A 20,798-nucleotide genomic window follows, 5' to 3' on the forward strand; every position below is an offset into this window, starting at 1 on the left:
AGAAATGTTAAATAAATAAATAAATAAATAAATAACCTCAATCACTCATGAGAAAAGTTGAAAGGTGAGATGGACGGATGTGGAAGGGGTGAGGGTGGAGAATATTTAACAATCACAACGCCGGCTAGATTTTTTTATGTATAAAGTACACAGTTCATTCCCAACTAGGACTGTATTCACCCTATCAGTCCCATAGTCATGCGACTCCCTTAAGGGCCCATTAACCGATTTATGCGCGCGCTCGCGCGCGTTGCTAAGGAAGTGAAATTTTACTTCCGGTCACTCACGTCAGCCTGAGCGTGGAAAATAAAAACAACTCAATAACTTGCATATTCGCTTACATTTTAGATGTGTTTCTTTGTTTTTCACAAAATGCAAAGTAAAAAAGTGCAAACAAAGACAAAATAAGTGAAACATTTTAGATGTGTTTCTTCGTTTTTCACAAAATGCAAAGTAAAAAAAGTGCAAACAAAGACAAAATAAGAGAAAGAGAGAAAAACAAGAGCAACAGAAAGAGGAAAATTAACTCCATGTGGCTTTGTTTGATCTTACCGAAGTGCGCTGGTAGTGTAAATTGCGCACGCGCTGATAAGGTAACTTCCAATAGATATGGGGCGCACTTCCGGTTTCTTTAAATGCTAAAGAAAACGCGGTTTTTCATTAACTTCAGCCTTTTTTGACGAATTTAGATTAAAGCCAACGTTGGAAACATAGCTATGCACTCCTTTTTCGAAATCATGCCTTTTTCAGATAATTACGAACTTTTCAATATTTTGAAATTCTCTCAAAATCTGACCTTTTAGAAATGAAACAAAATCTATGCATAGCGTAACGAGGATTTAAATTAAAATATTAAATCAATGAATAAAATCCCGATAAAGTAATTTACCTGGGAACCTTTGTATATTTTCAGTGTTAGTCACATGACCAAGAGCGTGGCCTGATGACGTCATCACTTGTACTACTGATCATGAAAAACAGGAAATAACTCTAACTAACTAAAATGATGTTATATGAGAATAAATTTTCCTTAGCAACGGCTCGAAAAGATCGGTTAATGGGCCCTTCAGTTATTTTAATTTTATTTCTATACACTTGCAAGCGAGCCTAGGCTTCTGTTTCGAACCAGCCATTGCATATGGAACTGGTGGTAAAACTTTGTCCACAGTTGTTCATGATACTAACGCTACCCCCAGAAGAAATCACTATCCGGTAGAAAGCGTTTTTTTTTTTTTTTTTTGAAAAAAAAAATTCGCTTTTCCACCGGATAACGATTTACCTCTGGAACTGGGGCCTCTGGTCTGTTATAACTGATCGACTGTGAAGTTATTGTAACGAAAAGTAGAGTTTAAAACGTAGATTTGATGCCTCAGTGTGAGCCATCAACATGACGCAGATTGTTCTTTGAACCGCTCGTCATCCTTAAAACCTGACCAACTTTGCGTCTTAATTCCCTGAACCGCAGGCAATAAAGAAACGGATTTAGCGAAGAATTTAAGAATGCCACAGTCTCGACTAATGGATAAATCACGTGATCGAACAAGTCGTCTTCATCTACAATCATGTCTGCGACAGAGGTCAGCATAAGAGGCAAGTAACAAAGTATCAACACTCCAGAGATTAACAGCACTGTGATAGCTAGGCGGGTATCGGGTAAACGCGCCCTCGGGACATCCTTGTCTTGTCCAGATCTCTCGAGTTTCCCGCGGGGAAGCGTGGCTTGTTTATGGGAGAGAATTTGCCTTTTGTGAAGCCTGACAACTCTGAAGATTTTGAAATTCAAAATGATGTTCAGAATGAAACTTGCAGAGATAACAACAGAGGCGACGGGTGAGAAGAACTCATCGTTTTTCACCCTCAGTGCTCTGCAGATAACGTTAAACGCAAACCACGTACCCCAACAAATTGCAACTATTTTAATCACTCTGGTCTTCGTGGCGTAGGTGAGATACTTGTAAGGAAACATGATTGCAAAGTATCGGTCACAGCACACAAGGCAGAGCATGAAGATGGAGAGACCAAGGCAGAAAATCTCGGTAAATAAGTAAGATATGAGTGCCTCGCAGGAGAAATTCAGTTTGATCTTGCTGGCAATGTAGGCCAAGAATGACGGCTGTACCACTAACCCGACGAGAATATCAGTCGTAGCTAACGAGAATATCAGAATGTTTGAGTTGGTGTACAGGCTCGAGAACTTCAAGATTACCACGAGTACAAGCCCGTTCCCTAATACTGCCAAGGGCGATAAAAGACCATTGGCAATACATACGCCCATTAGGATGTGGTAAACACTCGGAGAAAGTTTGAAACGAGCCAGTTCTGTTGACAAAGTCGAATCAACGCAAAATTTTACACTCGAATTCATTTTGTACTCGCGCACAGTCGTTATGAAATAATAACGACAACGGTTGAAAAGTCCTTTTTCGTGATTTCGGTCGAGATCCCAGCTGCTCTCTGTGGAGACAGTCAACCACTCATGGGTAAAGTTCTACCATAATTTGCGCTGTTTTCCAGCAAAGATAGTGCTTTTTGATCGCTTGAATGCCTTGATTGAACTGTTCCATTATAGATTATTCCAATTTGTTTTCATACAGTCGCATTTACGGCATATTCATGGCACTCAACCAAGAATTAATGGATTTTCGATTCCTAGCGTAGACTAAACAATCAGTTATTTTGCCTCGCCTTGCTTAATTACGTTGACAACAAAAATCAACACAGTCGCTCAATGGCCGTAATAAGGTGCTAAATACGAGAACTTTCAATTTGAATGAGCATTTTAAAAGATAAAACACTTTTCTGATCGTCAAGCGGACGCTATACCCATGTGAAAGGACGCTCTATGTTAAGACCCAATTACAACACTCGATAACTAAGATAAGGCAACCATTTACGATGACTAATTTGAAGCTTCATCTATTTACATCAGTTAAAGACCTATAAGATAGGGAAATATGCTTATCGGCTTTCATAATAGATCCAAGGTGGCTTTTTGCTCACCATCCCCGAGTCGTGTCGTCATTCAATTCAAAGATTTGGCTAAAAAAAATTATTTTTTAAGTCTTGTACTAAACTGAGAGAATCCCTAATAATATAAATACACTGGATTGCTCTGAGGTATTGAAAAACTATACACCCAGGGCGTCACTCCATTATATGCTTTATTTACCACAGTGACATTATGCTAGGTTTCTATTAATTTAGCGTCGACCTCAGAGTGAAATTAAGATGATTTATTTATGTTAATGAAAAAAATCCGAGCGTTTTTGCATGATAGGCTTCGATTAATATATTTATTCGTAATTTCTTTACGTATCTTGTAATTGATTTATACTGGTTCCAGTGGAAAAATCAAAAGAACTGATTTTTTTTTTTTTTAATTCGCCCTCCTTATCTCTAAACTTCCACATTCCGCCCTGATCTGTCGAGTGAATGACATGTTCCTGTGTAATTCATCATTGACAAATTGATCACTTTGGCTCAGCCATTTTATTTTACATTTGGGTTTAAAGAAATGCTTGATTACGCCCAAACATTATTTGATTTGCATACTTAGAAAGTGAACGAAAAAAAGCCAACCTCGTAATTTTTATCTACACCAAATGGGATATGTAATGCCTTATCTAAGTTATCGGACATTTCAAATGACTGACGTATGATTGGTCTCGCCTGAACAAAACGTTAGATAAGTTTACTTCTTTCGTTAAAACGGAAGTTGTTCCGTTGCCAAAAAATTCTGCCGTGCTATTTTTCCGTTTCAAACGTCAACTGAACTTAAATACTTTAGTACCACTGTATTTAATTCATTATCGCCCACGTACTACTCCCACGTAAGAAGATTGGGAACCAAAAGTACGCACTGCACGATTGAAAGAGAGAGTACAAAGCCTCTTCTTGTTTTTTTAATCACTTTGCAGTGAAACGAGAACAAATCGGTTTCGCACTAAATATCATTAGACGCCTTTCCTCATATGATTAAGAGCCTCTAAACTGAGGAGAGAGTGAAAACTCCAACGAGAAATCATACAATACTCTATGGAACATCTACATCTTAACGTCAGGCAAGATGACTTCTAAAATGCCCCTGATACTTTTGACTTACCCAGCAGACTCCGAAAAGAAAACAGAAAGGTTATAAGAAAATTGTCTTTCAGGCACCTGTCAGTGGGTCGGTTTGAAACCGACCGTGATAAAAAATATATTCTCCTTGCCTTGTGTGCTGTCCATTTCTTTATTAAAGCTAACTGACTAATAAAAGGAAACTGGTTCCTTGTTTCAGTACTTCTAAAAAAATCACTTCATATCTGAATCTCTGGTTTCCCGCACTCCTGGCTCTGCATGGGGTAAACACAAGATATATCCGGGAAAATGCGTACTGCACTCAGGTTGGAATTAAATACACTAGGGTAAAGAGGATACACACAGCAACCCCAGGGAAATACGTACATATTAGATCTCCGGTAAAAAAAAAAAATGCGAGACACCGGGAGAAATTAAACCAAGGAAATCCTCCAAAAAGTTTGTCATTAAGTTCTTTATTGCACCACTCGCTATACGTGGCGCTATAATTGCTTGTTCACTTGGGTCCATTTGAGCCCCCCCCTCCCTCCCTGATCCACGGGTAGATTCAAAACAATTCCATTGTGAGTTTTATTCTTCTCTGGTGCCGTGTGGGCGCCGTACGTCGCGTGCCCGTAGAAAAATCAAATGAGATATACAGTCGAGAAATTTTGCCTGCCCTGTTGATGAGATTTTCAGTGCATCACCAGATCTGTTATAGAGGACGTTGACAGGGAACTGTACTAGCACATTCATGATAATGAATCCATCAAAAATCCATCCGTTACATTTTTACCTGCAATCCGATTCAACTGCGGGCTCATGCGCCTAGCTGACTCCGTTGTGACCTACTGGATCACGTGACTACCTTACAAGGCAAGCAAAATCGCGTGACTCTCATCTCACTACAAATGTCATGAGTTCAGATCTAAAATTAGTTTGGAACCAGAAAGAGAGGGAACGAGTCGACGTCGGCTCAGGTCGCGGTGTTTAGGCTGCAGTACAGAATGCTACTATTCCTCGGTAAGTCTTGCACGAAATGCATATCAGCATCCAAGATGAATACTTGCGAAAAGCTCCTTCGATACTTTACTAGCACGCAATGGAGCAGCATCGGTTTAATCCCGGACACCTTTCCGGAGTTTATCGAACGGATTTTCGCTGCGCAAAAATCGTTTCGCTCGCTGCGCGTTCCGTGCCGTAAATGCAAGTCATTCAGGTGTTGTTTACAGCCAGGAGAATCATTTTATGGAGAATCGTGTAATCAACCTCCTCTTGTTTGATTACACAAGGCGAAATGCATTGACGACGGTATCGACGTGGCTAATCATCAACCTGATGTAATTTAATATTTGTAACTGAAACAAGTCGATTTCATTGACGTGATATGTGTGAGCGAGATGAAATGTTCATTTGTTTACTTCAATATAAACATGGTCCTCTCTTTTCTTGACGCCATTTTGATGAGAGTACGGATAATACGTGTTTATGGTTGTGCAAGCGCAAAATGGAAAGAATTACGCATATTAATTAAAATCCCTTTGAAATATCAGTTTTATTTGACAAGAAAGATAATCCCATATACGCTGGAAGTAGAGAAGAGAAATATCCCTGGAAAATATCACATTTTTATCACTGTTGCCATATTATCGCTGGCGATCGAAACGTGTTGATTTCACACTCGCAATAAGTAGGTGGATAGTAAAGGAGTGATATTCCTAACAAATCAAGGCATTAATATTATACTCTGTCAGTAAAATAATGCAATATGTGTAAATACAACCCTTTTTTTTGGTTTTTAGGTTTAATACTGTTGCTGAAGTCACTGGCTACAGAAGGTAGTATTTCATAATACTATTATTATATAAATAAGGCTTGTATGCTGATTATGCCAATAACAGAAAGAAGAGAAAATTACGCCAAAACTCTCATGTCTTGTGTGGAAGATCGGCGCTGTCAATGTAACTGCAACTAATTATTAATTATTTTTAATTTTTTAACAAAAATTAACCGAATGTGTAAGCTCAAGACGTAAAACAAGACATACAAGAGGTTTAGGGTTCACACCCCACTTATAGTGGTCCGTCTGGCAACTCAACAGCAACTGCGTCTCTGAAATTAAAAAAAATATTATAGATATTTATAGTGGATAAATTCTGCCGATAGGGGAAACGTTATAATTACTTTTAAAGACTTTGAATTAAGTATTAAAAGTGAACAAATTACTATTGCACCGAGCAGAGCACGAGTAGAATTGTTTTAGCCGAGCGGAAAAAGCGGCGGAACAAGTGAATTTGAGCTATTTTGCGGGCAGAATTTACTCAAGCATATCCAACACAAATCATGCCCTTCTTTACGTCACACGGGAATGCATATTATCGGTCCGACCCTCGCCCAACTAAACTTCAGCCAACAAACTGTCTAAAAGCCACGTCCTCAACGAGGATAAAAACCTGCAAAACGAAAATAACATAAAAACCTGCAAAGAACAGGTGGTTTGTCATGGAGTCAAGTTTATGAAAATGTCCACACCCACTGGACCTCCCGCAGTTGTGCAAGCTTGATATCTTCCAGCATATTGACCCAATCAGTGCCATGCAATATAATGTTCTTGTTTGACGTATGTTGTTTTATACGCTTTAGAGTAGTGATCCCGAAGACAAATAACAATGTGGAAAAAGACAATGCCATGAAGCAGTGTCGAAATTTTTGCGAAACCAGGGCTCTGCACGATCCCCCACAAAGAGTTTGTGGTGGTGGGGGAAGGGGGCTGGGGGGAAACAAGCTCACTTTTAAGTTTTTATTACACGTAAGAATCCCTAGGTTAAGTTTTTGCATGAGAGTACAGGTTTTCATTTTCAGGGAGAATTTACTTTACTAATACAAAAGTCAATGAAGAACTGGGTTACAATAGGGAATAGAGGGAAGACTGGTGCGGGTATCCTATGAAACCGACATGTGTCATGCTACGCATGGGTGATATAACTTCTTTGGACTTGTCACGCAATATTTCCGTGACGAACCCAAAAAAGCGACTGGGTTAGGAGCGCAGGGTGGTCCTTTTTTTTAGTAAATACCATCGCAAAAATATCATTGGTGTACGTTTATATTTTCAGGCTGTAGTGCTAATCAGCATTCGACTGCCACTGTAACAGCTGGGGAGGACGGGCGCGTTCTTCAAAATGACACCTACTTGCTTCCATTTAATTCCTCTTGCGTTTGGAACATCACAGCCCCTGAAGGACAGGTGCTCACCATTGACATCATTGTCTTCAACTTCAGAATGCCCTGTGATCAGGAGTACCTCAGGATCCACGATGGGCCTGCAGAATCAAGTGACATACTTGTAGAATACTGTCTTAATAGCTCCAGAGATGATTTGATAGAATATCAGCTCTTGTCCAGTGGTCGTAGTTTATGGATCGAGACGAAGAAAGGCATAAACAATTTTACCAGCGGTTTTAGAGTGTCTTACAAAGCGATGGACTTTGAAGGTAAAAGGGAAAGTTTATACTTGCGCAGTGATTTGCATGTCGACCTCTCGCCAAAATCGAAATTCTGGTATCTTTTAGGGCTGATCTAGACCGCACAACCTTGCCACCGCCACGCGACAGCTGGGCTTACGGCTCGAATAGTTGTAGTTGTAGTCAAATGACGACAACGTGCAAATCGGCTATTGATTCGTGGAAATCAAATCTACAGCTTGCTCAGGACTGTCGTGTCAGATACAGAAAGGTTGAGCGATTTTGAAATACGCTTTTAAAGTCTACAACAATTGTAGCCTCGGACAATGTTCACTTATGAAAGTTGTATGCTATTTTGGCATGACGCATGAGCAGCAAAGCGCTGTTTAACAATTAGATTATGAGCTTGAGATTTTTATGAGGTGATGTATCACCTCATAGAAATCGAGAGCGAATCGAGCGAATCAAGAAACCGTAAATGACTTTCTTTTAGTCTTCTCAGGAACTTAATTATCCATTTGCAGGAAAACGGAAAAACCTTGCCATTTCGTAGACGGCCGACAGCTACTGCACTCTAATGATAGTATACGAGTAGCTCAGCCAATCAGATTGCAGCATTTGCATTAGTATACTAGTAGAATTCTACCAAAAAAAGTTGTAGTATCCGCTCGCTTTGTATTGGCCGGGGAAGCCTGGACTGAGTAAGTCCGCATGTTGTTCAGTATGGCGGCCATGTTTTTCTGATGTGTGAATAAACCGTACTATTTCAGCGACAAAGCTGCGTTGTCTAAATCGGCCGTATAAGTCGTTCAAAATTTCCAACGATCCTCATTTCCTTTTTATAGGAACAGTTTGGTGTTGTTACTCTTAAACGAAAAGTTCACCTGTTAGGAAATAAATGTTGACTTGATGTACCTCACCTCTGGGTAGTGGAGGTTTTCTCTCGCATGCGCGACTTCGTTCCCAGGCCAGGGTCTCTTTTCTTCTAGAAAGAAGAGAGACTCTGGGAACGATATTGTCGCATGTGTGGAACAACATCAGCAGAAAGACCTGAGACAGCTTCGTTTTAAGGTGGCTCAAAACAGTTTCCAGCCACTTTCCAAGACTTAGATTTAGATGGGTCATTGATAAGCACTCTTTATCAGTTGATGCTACAATCATGGTATCAAAAACCTGCCCAATCATTGGTCAACGTGTTGTTTTCATTTTCGTGGCACAGTAGGTTACCATAGCAACGGTATGACCTACTTAAAACACTTTTAATTATAGCTTTAAGGGCTTATAATTAAAAACGGCACGGTGAATTTTTTTTTATATTACCAAATTTTGATTAGCAGGATAAGAAGAGCCACCTTAAAGTTTGAAAATCCAAGTCTTGGAAAGTGCTGGATACAGTTTCGAGCCACCTCAATCTCATTAGTAGCGAACAAAAGGTGTCAATATTTTTTAGGGTTCGTGGAAACCTTTGCGTGCGCGACGCGCTCACTGGAGGACCCTGAACCCTGCAATGCTCCGCGGCGTTAAATCCGAGCTCTTTTTCCCAGCCTTTCCACGTCCGCCTAAGTGCTTTCACGCCTAATGTAAGTTTATTTCTTTTTTCAGAGTGTTCTTTTAACAGCACCTTTGATGCTCCGTTGTCGCCTGTAGAACACAACTTTTCCAGCCCGTATTACCCTAACGGCTATCCGACAAACACGACCTGTGGATGGTACATCACTGCACCCGAGAATCACACTGTGGCGCTTCATGTTACATACAGATTGAATAACAATGCCAAAAACGACAAGGTGGAGGTTTATGATGTAGATGGCTTGGAGCGTAGTCTGATCAACTTTTTTCGTCGGAGTTATAGGACAAGAACCGTTACAATATACTCCAAGTTCAACAGTTTGTACGTGTTGTTGAAAAGCTATAACCAGATACTTTGGAGAGCAAAGGGATTATTTGTATCGTACACAGCCATCACTCCAGGTAAAACTGAGTAGCTTGTGCACAACTCCTAGGGGTTTGATTTTCATCCCCTCTTATTGCGTGACGGGAGAGGTGATAATAAAGGAAGGGAAGAGATCTAGAGTTTTACTTTTGGGTGTAGGTCGAAAATCCTCCTGTGTTACTGTAGTTCTAAGGTGACGCTGTACTTCTTCGTTTTTAGCGACATTTATTGCTTTCTCGGGTCTATACGGTCTTGTGACCAACTGAAAATGAGTATGGCCTGGAATAAACAAGGGAGTAACGGCCCGGTTAAACGCACGCAACATTTAAACGCCCAATCAATTTGTTGTGTTCGTTTTCTTTATAATCCCTAACAAGATCCAACAATGTTGCAATATATGGCGTTGAAATGTTTAAAACTTTTCGCCAAGCCTTAATTAATGTTGCACAAACTGGTCGAGAATTTACGTCTGTGGATGAAACCCTCATGAAACCTTAGTATTTAACATGAAAGCTATCGAGCAGTCATGTGGTGCTGCTCTTCAATGTAAACTTTTCTAAACTGGCGGTTTTGCAAAAATTTACCGAATGCTTTAATTGGAACTATTATTAACAGTAGATGGCAACAGGGTAAATAGCCCACTTTCGGATTGATTCTTGTTAATTCTTTCTTTCCAGCCCTCTCGTGTTCATCTGGGAACTCATTGGACGAAAACCAAAACATCGTGATAAAAGATCCCTCCGGTGTCCTCAAAACCCCTGGGTATCCATCCAGTTACCCTGTCACGCAGTGCTACTGGAAGATATTCACAGCCAAAGGAAAAGTGGTTCGAGTGGATTTTTCGTCCTTTCGACTTGCAGTAGGAGCTTGTATTGATGTTGTGCAGACAATAAATAAGAAAAACTCGATCTTAACATCTCATTGTGGACAGAAACCATCGTTTGTTGTTTACTCAATGACAAATGAACTCGGTATCCGGGTCCGAGAACTCTACAGCACTGGTCCAGGATTCATTGCGAACTACACAACGGTGACCGCAGGTAATATAAACGAACGATTTGCTTGCCGTTATTTCACATAACAGGGGTGGATTTATGAAGGGCTGAAGGGGGCGTCCCCCCTCCTTTTTTTCTTGTATTGCCGAAAAAAAAAAAATAGACCAACCGTCTTCAGAGCGAATTTTTGATTCGGTTTAAGAGGGGTGTTGCCTGCGCTCTGCCGCAATTTCTTCGGCTCCCTCTATCTGAATTTTCTGCACAACACTTCTTCTAGGGGGATACGCCCTTATTTAACATATGAACCAACAAACTGAAGTGATGTAAATGACAAAGTAACAGAATAGTAGAATAAACGTTACATAATGTAAATACGTACCTGATCAACTTTAGCGTCGCCTTTACTTTGAAGCAGGGAAACTTAGCATACAGCTGTAGAGTTACGCATTCTTTATGTTTCCGTTTTCTTGGGGTTAAACGAGTCGGTTGTGGTAAAAAGAAAGGAAAATAACGAATAATTCTAGTGGGTATATTTCGTACCTTTGTGTTTATCACCGAGACACTAATCCAATTTTTGATTTGAACGTTTTAGATTCATCGGGAACTTGCAAGCCAAGTGAAAACAGCACTGTGCACATGACTGGTGAAGGAATGAGCTTCGCAAGTCCGAACTTTCCTCTCCATCCTGGAGACGGATCATGTCATTGGAATATCTCTGTACCCCCCGGGAACTTCATAAGGCTTACCTTCTGGTACGTGTACGGATCATGTAACAGCAGTTATGTGGAGGTTTATGACGTAACGAATTCCACGTGGATATATCTGAGGAAGTTCTGTTATCTATTCAAAGCGGAAGTGGTTTACTCAAGAGGAAGCAGTTTGTTAGTTACTTATGTTATTGCATCCGAGAGCTCTGTCAGCGGCTTTATCGCCACATACGAAACTCTTAAGGCGGTTCCTGCTCCATACGCTTGTTCTAAATCTTCCTCAGGCGACTATGATAGAATTACACTACGTAACACTAGTGGTGAACTCGCAAGCTATCAATATCCCCTGCCTTACTCCAATGACGTTAGCTGTTCCTGGACAATTGAGGTCCCTGTTGGTTACAACATCAATTTCACGTTTCACTCGTTTGATTTACAACAATCTCAAGATTGTCAAGAGGACTATGTTCGGATTAAGCAAGAAAAATATTCCTGGCAGACGGGTGGCATGTTGACAGACTCGCGCAGATTCTGTGGTTCTTCGCTTCCCACAGCAATTCAGTCAAACCACACAAAAATGAACGTGGATTTCGTGGCTGACAGTTCTGGAAGATACCCAGGATTCCATGCAAGCTATACAGCAGTTGAAGACCGTAAGTCAGCACTTATAGGAGAATCTTTGTTTACAATATTTGCCTCATTACCATAAACGATACAGTTTCTGATGGAGCTACAAAGAGATTAATACTGAATATTGAAAAGGCACAGCACGATTAACTGTCCCAAGGAATTTGAGCGCGATGTATTGAATACTTTTTGTGCGACGAGGGTTTAAAAGCTTAAAATTTTACAAAGAATGTAAGCCCCTGGTATGAGCTCAACAGCGCTTTTGCCACACAGAAATTTTGATGTTTTTGAAAGCCAATTTCTCCTCGAATATTACACCCAAAGAGCCAAATATTTCACCACGTATTAAGTTTCACAAGCTCTTTAAGTTTTTCAAGTAAAATCGTGTCTAGCATGATGCCTTCTATACTTCTATAAGTCCTATGTTAATGAGGAAAAATGTAAACAATGACGTCAGCAACGATTCGCCTATTGCTAGCGAGGTTTCCAATTTATATGCATGAATCACGTGATTTGTCTGATTTGCATAGAAATAAAATTAGAAATTAGGAATTTTCAGTATGATACGTAGACGTTTTGTATGCATCAAGTAAAGGTGTTTTTGTTTTTCATTTCAGCGACCATGGGGCCGTGTAAGACGCAAGGAATAGACAACGTCATTCCTTTAAGTGGAGAGACAGGAAGGCTTTTTTCACCACTGTATCCACAGACATTTCCCCGCAACATGAAATGTACCTGGATTATAACAGTACCGGAAGGAAACTTCGTCAAGTTAAGAATAACGTCTCTTTTCTTCGCGTATATTTGCAAAGAAGGAACTAATCTTGAAATTCGTGATGGCCAGAGTTCATCAAGCGACTTGATAAAAACATTCTGTGGACAGGACTTTGAGAGTTCGGTGTTTTCCAGCGGTCGCCATCTTTGGGTTCAGTTCCAGTCTTCAGATGATTCATTCCAATACGGAACTGGATTCCATGCCCTGTTTGAGATGGTCAATCAGTGTAAGGCTTTCATTCTGTTCTTTCATTAATATAAGATCTTGGTTTACATTTTCCCCTACTGGCTGGTAATTGCATTAGCTGGGTTCACAGCTGTCAGTCTTGCCTTCCAACAGCAATATTACACCATTTTGTATTCTCGGTATTGAACTGGAAGTAGCTTGCCACTGAGATTAATGCATGAGCCTCCATTGCAAGCTAGTTCAAGTCCAGTACCGAGAATACGAAAACGGCCTATTGCTTGATCTTTAGCTTTTTGCGCCAGCTGTATCCAGGCCTCGCCGGCGCGCGAGGAAACACGCAAGATTAGTAAATAACACGCGCGATAAGCTGACCAACTCGACTCCGATTTACACTGAAGTTTCTTCTTCCATCTACACCAGACACTGACTTAGTTATGCACTTTCCTTGCGCAATAAGTCAGGTTCGAGTGTAAGTTCTAGTTTGAGAGCCAGACATTTTTCTTCTGAATTTTCTTTTCAACTCACTTTTGATTGTTTCACATGCAACGTCGAAAATTATTTTGCATCTTCCGTTTATATCCTAAGAACTGCATGAATTACTTGGCTTCATTTTGACGGGTTTTTTTTAATTTTAGTACCAGCACCGTTTTCCTGCACTGCGCGCAACCTGCGGGTCAAGTTAAAGTCAGAGACTGGAACCTTGGCCAGTTACAACTACCCTCTGCCATATGATGATTCTGTTGAATGTGTTTGGAGCATCAATGTGAATACTGATTCCATAATTGAACTGTCGTTCGATTTCTTCAATCTGTCCGACTCCGCTGACTGTTCTGAGGATTACGTGGAGGTGCGTGATGGCCTGTTTAGCGAGAGTGAACTTGTAGGAAAGTTTTGTGGATCAAATAAACCCTCAAAGATAACTTCAGATTTGTGGGACTTGCGCGTGGCGTTCAAGTCCAGTGGAAAAACGAAATATCCCGGATTCAAGGCAACCTACAAAACAAAGAAAACAGGTCAGTTAAAAGTGAATAACGTTTAACACATTTTCAATGTTTCCCTCTTTTTTTTTTTTTTTCTTGCTAATTGCTTTCGCTCGATCATTCGTTCTTTCCTTTCGTGCTTTTTTACGTTCCTTAGTTCATATGTTTGTTCTTTCTTTCGACTACTTGCTTGCTTCCTCTAATGTTACTGAAGTTGCTTTATGAAAAATTGCAACTCAAATTGAAAACGGAGGAGAAGGAGTCCTATTATTGAGTAAATGTCACAGATTACAGAGCCGGGTTATTAAGTGATACCTTCATACGGTATGCATTAATTGAATGTTGAACCAACGTACACTTTTGATGTTCTCTCCTCAGATACAACTCTACAGATTTTAAAGGCCGTGGGAATTAGTCTTGGAGTACTAGTTCTTTTATGTCTCGTTATATCCAGTTGTATCGTGTGCTACAAGAGAACGCACAATCAACCTCAGCCCGGAGTCGTTCTTCAAGGAGCTGACAATTCTGCTCATGTCGCTGAAGATACAAGGAAACAAACCACTAGTTTTTAGCTTCTTGGATACTTAAAACGGAGAGCAGAAAAAGGAAAACAATTCGTATAAGCAAACCGGTTTTCCACAATCGAAGTTCTCGTTCTACGTCTTTTTATTGGAGTATAAGATTAAGAAGCCTGAATTTTAGAGTACCTCTAGAATGACTGACTATGTTACGAGCTATTCATGTATGTCATTATTGTAATCCATCAAATATTTTCGCTCGAACTACGCTCTCGGAAAACTGTTCGCTTCTCGGAACAGATAATGTCCGCGAACAAATATATCTAGGCATATTTTCGCCTCAACTGGAGGCCATTGTTTGTATATTGGGACAGCATACACGACATCTGATTGGCTAATTCCGAATTTGCTGCAGAAAAGTAGTATATTATTCTACGGAGCGGATATTGGGATCCACTCCCTCTCTATTTAATAGTTTTATATTTTTGTTTAATTTTTGTAAAGGAATTTTACCTCAGGTCTACAGATATTTATTATATTACGGGAATACATTTTGTAACAAGCTATGAATCAAAACTGAGTGTGTATACCTTTCGTATGACCGGCATATTGAGGCATTTATACAGACCAATTGTATCTTTATTTACGGTCACATATGAAAGTTATGATTTAACTGTCATGTAGTGTGAGTTACTGTTGGTTCTTGCTCTGCCTCATCGACCCGGGGTCCATCGCAAAGGGGAATCAGAAGCTGAGGGCAACCGTCCCACACCTTCACACTCACCGTGCAGGTACTATGAAGGATTAAACAGTGACGCCTGGGGACGGGGAAGAATCCGCACCTGTCTAAAAAGCCCCTCTCCTCCGCAGACGCTCTAAGGGGGTTTTCGGGTGGGGAGAATCCGCTAAACGATATTAGTGCAGGCGCAGGGTTACGTGAAATGCGATCCCTTCGACTTTCGCCTCGTACTCGTATATTTTCCCGTGTCGTTCATTCATTCAATCATTCGTACAGCGGCTTTCTATAACGAACGTTTGGAAACTCTGCGGAGAGAGTAGAACGCCCTGGTTAACCTTCAGTGATAAAAATAGTCTCTCACCCGCCAGTTTCATCCCATACGCGCGACTGGCCGACTGCTTAGCTCAAGATTGATTGATTGATTGATTGATTGATTGATTCATGAAGAAAACACTTACAGTACAATAAAACAGAGTAAAGATAAGTCCGCGCAAAAAGAAAACTACGGCACTTTGAGGACTACAATAGATATAGAAATAAATTAATGCTAAGCGCTACTGATTAGAAATTTGAAAACCATGACATCATTGACACAAAGTAAGTAAATTAATTTGTCCTAATGAGATGTTGGTGGTGGCAAAATTTCTGGAACAAAATCTTTAAATATAAGGCATTTGCATTTCTCGTTAAAGAGCTTGGCAGTTTTGTTTTTTATTGCAATGTACCTTTCAGTCATTATGTTTTCTCGAAGTTGTATCTCAAACAGCGAGAACAGTTAATGTATCTTGCCACCAACAAAGCCAAGCTTAGGGGTTGATGGTGCTTGAGTGGGTTTGTAGGTCCGTATAAAATTGTTGAGTCTGGTAACTGAATGTTTTCACTGGTGACTTGCGACCACCAGTCGAAAAATTCATTCCAAAATAAAGCTACATGGAAGCACTATAAAAACATATGCTGGATTGTATGCTGTTCACCTTTACATAGATAGCATAAATTATCAGCTATTATGTTGGCTCTTTTAAGTTTGTCTTTAGTGTAGATGATATTGTGGTTTATCTTGAATTGAAGATATTTATCTTGAATTGGATTTCAGAAGGCTCCCAGGTGGTTGAAATTTGTTCTCAAAAATAATTTTGTGCTTAGCTCAAGATGTTCCGAGAACATTCTGCTCCGGTCTCGTATGGAACTTTGCGTACCAGTTGTCAAACCCGTGAACCAACCGCTTTCCTCGTGTAAATGGTTAATAAACTAAGTATTTTCCGGCGACCCGTCTTATAATACCACCAAATCATCCCAGGGTTTTTCACAATGCAATCTTTGTTACCTTCACACTTCTAATTAGTTTATTCATGAAGTGTCCCTAGTGTAGCGCTTTTGGATGCCTCCTTCTCCATTGTTCTTTTTTACTGATATTTTAGTAGTTGTAGAGAAACGTGAAGAAATAAACTAAATTATCTTTGTTCATTCTGTGTAACTATTCATTTGTAAACACTCTTTCCCAAAGAAACACTACACAACATCCAGTACCCTGCCAAATGACTCTTTAATGATTGCTTTGTCTCTGAATTCACAATTAATTTACAGAGCATCCCAAATTTTAACTTATTTTCATAAATGAATCTGAAGAAAATTAACTCAAATACAAAGTAGCTTTCGATAATTTTGAAAAATAAAATTATATCAAGGATTCGTGTTTTTATTTCTTTTCCTTTTTTTCTCTAATTCAATAGTCTATGTTGGTAAAACTAAGGGTCGTATTTCTCCAGACTCTGTAGTGTCATGAAATAAGCAAGGGCATCAAGACAGAATCAACAATCAAAAGGAAATTATCCAGAGAAAGATCATTTCTCAACTAACACTACCAAAAATGACTAGTCAGGGGAATTTTTACATTGAGATAGAGGCAAAAGGAAAAACTGAGAGCATCTTGAGAAATACGCCCTTTTAGTCGCAAAGAACATAGAACATTCTTGAATCTTTAACTATTGATTTGAGACAGACGTTGCAGTCAGCCTCTCCGCGTGATTAGCTATTTGCAAACGTACCATCGACCGTCCAGATGATCGACTTGTCGCAAATCAACAAAACTTATTAAAACAATACAGCGAAAAACATTTTTACAAAAGAAATGGTGCAATTAATAACCATATTTTCGTTTTCACATTACATGTAACAAATCTAAAATTCATTATTTCACATCAATATTAGCTAAGTATTTCTCACTAATTTACAGCCTGTATAACAAGCATATTTGTTTACTTAAGCGATCAACAATGGCCTCCTAAGCCGACATCTTGCTTTCGCTCGTCACGCACTCCCTCTCCACACGAACAGATTGCGTGACACGCATTAGATTGTGTGACGAGCAAACCAACATCTGCGCAAGAGGCTCGACATTAAATTTACGCAATTTGTACCCGTTCTGATGAAATCTATTTACCTCCTAACATGACAGAAGCCGAATCTGGTTTATATCCCACAAAAATAATCACTAAATCTTATATACGTTTCTTTGAAGCTTGCAAAAATCCATCATATTCAAAAACGATTTGAGTGGGTGCGTACAAGCGTAAATGCGTAACTGCTGCGAGTGCGTGACCATCGTTGTAAACGGTGTTACCAAGTGAAATGCGAATGACGCAAAGACTACTAGCGCGTGAAAAGTATGTGATGTAAGATTCCTTAGCATTTCCCTATTTTTGCTGGCAAGTCAAGCATCAAAACGAAATACAGTCAGCCAGAACCAAAATTACGAGCTATGTGATATCATCTCCCCAAACCAGCCCCTAAATTATCTCCTTAGGAAAAATAGATTCTTTTCAGGCATTACCAGAGTTACTTCATCTACTGACAACCAGATCTTCGCACTTGTCACTGAGAGGAGGACTGGGGCTAACCGACCGAGGCTTCCTCTCAATGAATTCGTCGGAATCTGCTTCATCGTCTGTGAGATCGTTTCCGCTGCCAATGTGCTCATAACTGTCCGTGTTTTCTTCGGTAGAACTGGCATTCGTCTCGGCACAAGTCGGTTTGATCGTGCTGCACTCGGTTAGAGTATTCGTGATATCGTTCGTTGGAGCGTTCGACAGTTCTTCGACGCCAACAGCATCGCCGTTGGCAAGTACCTGAGTTTTCAGTTTTTCAAAGTTTTTCTTTAAGCTTTCGTTCTCGGCTCGTAGAGATCGGATGATGCCCTGAAGTTCGGTCTGGTTTATCTGCATGGTGTTAATGGTGCTCTCCAGGCTCTGAACAGTGTTTCGAGCACAAGAGAGTTGCTCATTAAGATTTTGGATCTGTTTGGTCTTAATGGTGTTTTCCGCCTCCAGTGACTCTACTCGTTCACTCTCGATCTCGTCAAACGACGCGATACTTAAATCCTCCTCTTTGAGAACATTGTATTCCACCTGAAAAGAACGCAATCAAAACATTTTAGAAGAAAAAATTCCAAGATTACACTGGGCTGGTTACAAACTCTTTCTAATAAGCCCCCTCCCTAACAGAACTTCCTCCTAAAGAGCCACCAGACTCACAAGACAATGACTTCAGAAGTATATCACTCACCTCGTAAGACTCGAGATCTTTAGTTATGTCGAGAGACAGTACTTGACTGACCAGCCACTCCACATTCTGTTCTGCAAATGGCGGCAGTGAAGTTTTCATGACCTCTACAGCACCTTCCAGTCCATCACTGGTCAGCAGTTCCTCTTGGCAAGACCCAAGTAGAAGCAGGACCACCTTTAACAGTCAAAACAAAACCTGTTGGTCAGTTTCTGCAAGCAAGAACTCCATTGCTTTTTATCATATGCACAGCAAATGAGCCTGGGGACTGGAACACTATCCGCAGGTGAAGAAAATAGATGAGACAAAAAGGGACCAGTGACAATTGACAGTGGATTGATGTTGTAGGCCAGCCAACGAGAATTAATCGTGTTTTCCACTAAGATTTCGACCTTTTTGGCGTCGGCTAAATAACACTTTCCTGCTGAGTGTTCACACTCAGTCAACAACTACCCGAGTATAGTATCAAGCCAGTGAACAGCCTATAAGCCTTGACAGTTTAGTGTTAAACGATGTTCTATATCTAAACGATGAAATCAGGTCTTTCCATATAACTCTAACACTGAAACATGAAACATGACAGCTAAAGATACACGTAATTAATGCAAAGGTCAGGCTGGAATCCCTCCCGAAAACACTGTGCAAGGATTACCGGCTGAATATATTGATACACTGACTTTGGCAGTGGGTCTATTGTGAGTAAGAAGTACGAGTGATTCAGGGAAACAAGCTGACCTTGAATACGACCTCCATTCCTTGAAGGAACATCATATCTGAAAAGGGGAAAAAGAGTTCACTCACTCACCCTTAGAAAAAACACTGAGTTGAGGAACAAAATAACAATCAACAACTGCTGCACAGGTTCGCGTGAGCTGTTGTTCCTCGACTTAGTATCAGTTGACAGAAGATGCTTGTGCTCACGCGAACCTGTCCAATAGTTTTCGATTGTCATTTGAACCAGTCAGAAACTTGCACAATAATTTGAAGTACACGTCACAATGCTGTCACTCTAAAGTCGCGTTACTTAGCAACCTCCCCACTGAAACGGCAAGCTGAGTCAATAACAAATAATTTTCTTGTGCCCAAACTTTGCTTACATAAGTGCAGGTGCACTTATTTCCTAACTAAACTTAACAAGCGTATGGCGGCAAACAAAGAAAACACCACTCACCTAACACTCGTGCCACAAAGCCTACTGGGAAGTGAGACGCGAAGAGCGTGAGGAACCATGGGGCAGCGTAAAGCGTCGGTGTGATCTCCAGTTCCAGGAGAAACTCGTGCACTGGTTCATAGTAATCATGTAACAACCTTGACAGCATATAAAATTGTGCCTGGAAATAGGAGAGTGAAACAAGTGTTTGTGCATTACAATATGAGCATTGATTAACATGTCCAATAAGCAGAGTGTCTAGTATGATTTAGAGTGAATGGCAGGAACTGCAAAGCAGTCCAACTGCTAACTTGATTGTCATTAATAAGCCTCTTGTAATCAACAATAACAGGGCACTAAGTCCGTCAGGATTACAACAGACACAGCGACTGCAACCCTTAAGCTTTTTTTCTGTCTCAGTGCACAGCTCTCCATCTAGCCTGGTGCATTTTATACTAAAGTTTAACCCCACTTTCTCAAACTCGGTTGTTTTGAATTCAAAACCATTTTTCTTGGATTTGCCCATTTACTATCGACTACTTTGAACTCCCACTATTTCGCACTAGTTTTCATTTTCCTCGAGTTCAAATAAGCGGGATTCAACTATATGTCACTATTTGTTGCAAAAGACAGAAAGAGGAGCGTTAAATCTTCAATTCAGTCCTCAGAATCTCCAAGTTTCTGCATCCGATCAAGTTCACACCCTCGGAGTTCACACCCAACTTTTCGATTATCAACCGCCCCCCCCCCCCGCCCCCAACCCCCCAACCCCCCAAAAAACATTGCCTTGAAAATCCTTTTCAGTGTCTTGTTTCAGACTACAGAAGTGGACTGAAGCCATTTCTTGTTCTTCTTCTCAGTGTCCTTACCTGTAAGTCTTGCATGTCCGGTCTGTACTGCTTCCGAACGTGAAGCCTGTACATCATAAACCTGAGAGTATCAAACGCATCCTGTTCCTTCATGTGCATCAGTAGGATTCCAGCTACAAAGCTGAGGCCCTGACAGTAACCAACCTCTTCATCTAACACAGAGTATGCCTTCAGAATGTTAAACAAACACAGCTGACCATGACCCAGCTGAGCAGAAAAGTATGGGTGACTGGGAAAT

The 20,798-nt window shown here is 40.4% G+C and overlaps 3 protein-coding genes across 3 annotated transcripts in view; 1 reads left to right on the forward strand and 2 right to left on the reverse strand.

Moving 5' to 3' along the window:
* Positions 1-120: 120 nt before the first annotated feature.
* LOC110057546 (beta-2 adrenergic receptor-like) lies at positions 121-2,488 on the reverse strand. The gene has a single exon (XM_020764138.2). The coding sequence runs from the start codon at positions 2,363-2,365 to the stop codon at positions 1,370-1,372; it is 996 nt and encodes a 331-aa protein (XP_020619797.2). The 5' UTR covers positions 2,366-2,488; the 3' UTR covers positions 121-1,369.
* A 2,471-nt stretch (positions 2,489-4,959) lies between these two features.
* LOC110057604 (cubilin-like) lies at positions 4,960-14,923 on the forward strand. The gene is made up of 9 exons (XM_089273908.1): positions 4,960-5,082; positions 5,862-5,897; positions 7,176-7,553; positions 9,126-9,494; positions 10,134-10,496; positions 11,044-11,811; positions 12,403-12,786; positions 13,382-13,759; positions 14,105-14,923. The coding sequence occupies exons 1-9, from the start codon at positions 5,067-5,069 to the stop codon at positions 14,296-14,298; spliced, it is 2,886 nt and encodes a 961-aa protein (XP_089130034.1). The 5' UTR covers positions 4,960-5,066; the 3' UTR covers positions 14,299-14,923.
* Positions 14,924-16,507: 1,584 nt separating this feature from the next.
* Positions 16,508-20,798, reverse strand: part of LOC110057585 (TBC1 domain family member 1-like) — a 19,392-nt gene continuing 15,101 nt past the window's right edge. Inside the window, exons 14-18 of the mRNA XM_020764177.2 lie at positions 20,561-20,798; positions 19,713-19,872; positions 19,277-19,314; positions 18,545-18,718; positions 16,508-18,387 (exon numbers count right to left, since the gene is read on the reverse strand). The exon at positions 20,561-20,798 is cut by the window's right edge and continues 7 nt beyond it. Of these exons, the coding sequence (XP_020619836.2) occupies positions 17,824-18,387; positions 18,545-18,718; positions 19,277-19,314; positions 19,713-19,872; positions 20,561-20,798 (1,174 nt within the window). The 3' untranslated portion in view covers positions 16,508-17,823. The remainder of the gene's footprint in view (positions 18,388-18,544; positions 18,719-19,276; positions 19,315-19,712; positions 19,873-20,560) is intronic.

Source organism: Orbicella faveolata, unplaced genomic scaffold (genome assembly GCF_042242905.1).
Source record: "Orbicella faveolata isolate gen_17 unplaced genomic scaffold, um_ofav_v1 contig_35, whole genome shotgun sequence".
NCBI lineage: Eukaryota > Metazoa > Cnidaria > Anthozoa > Scleractinia > Merulinidae > Orbicella > Orbicella faveolata.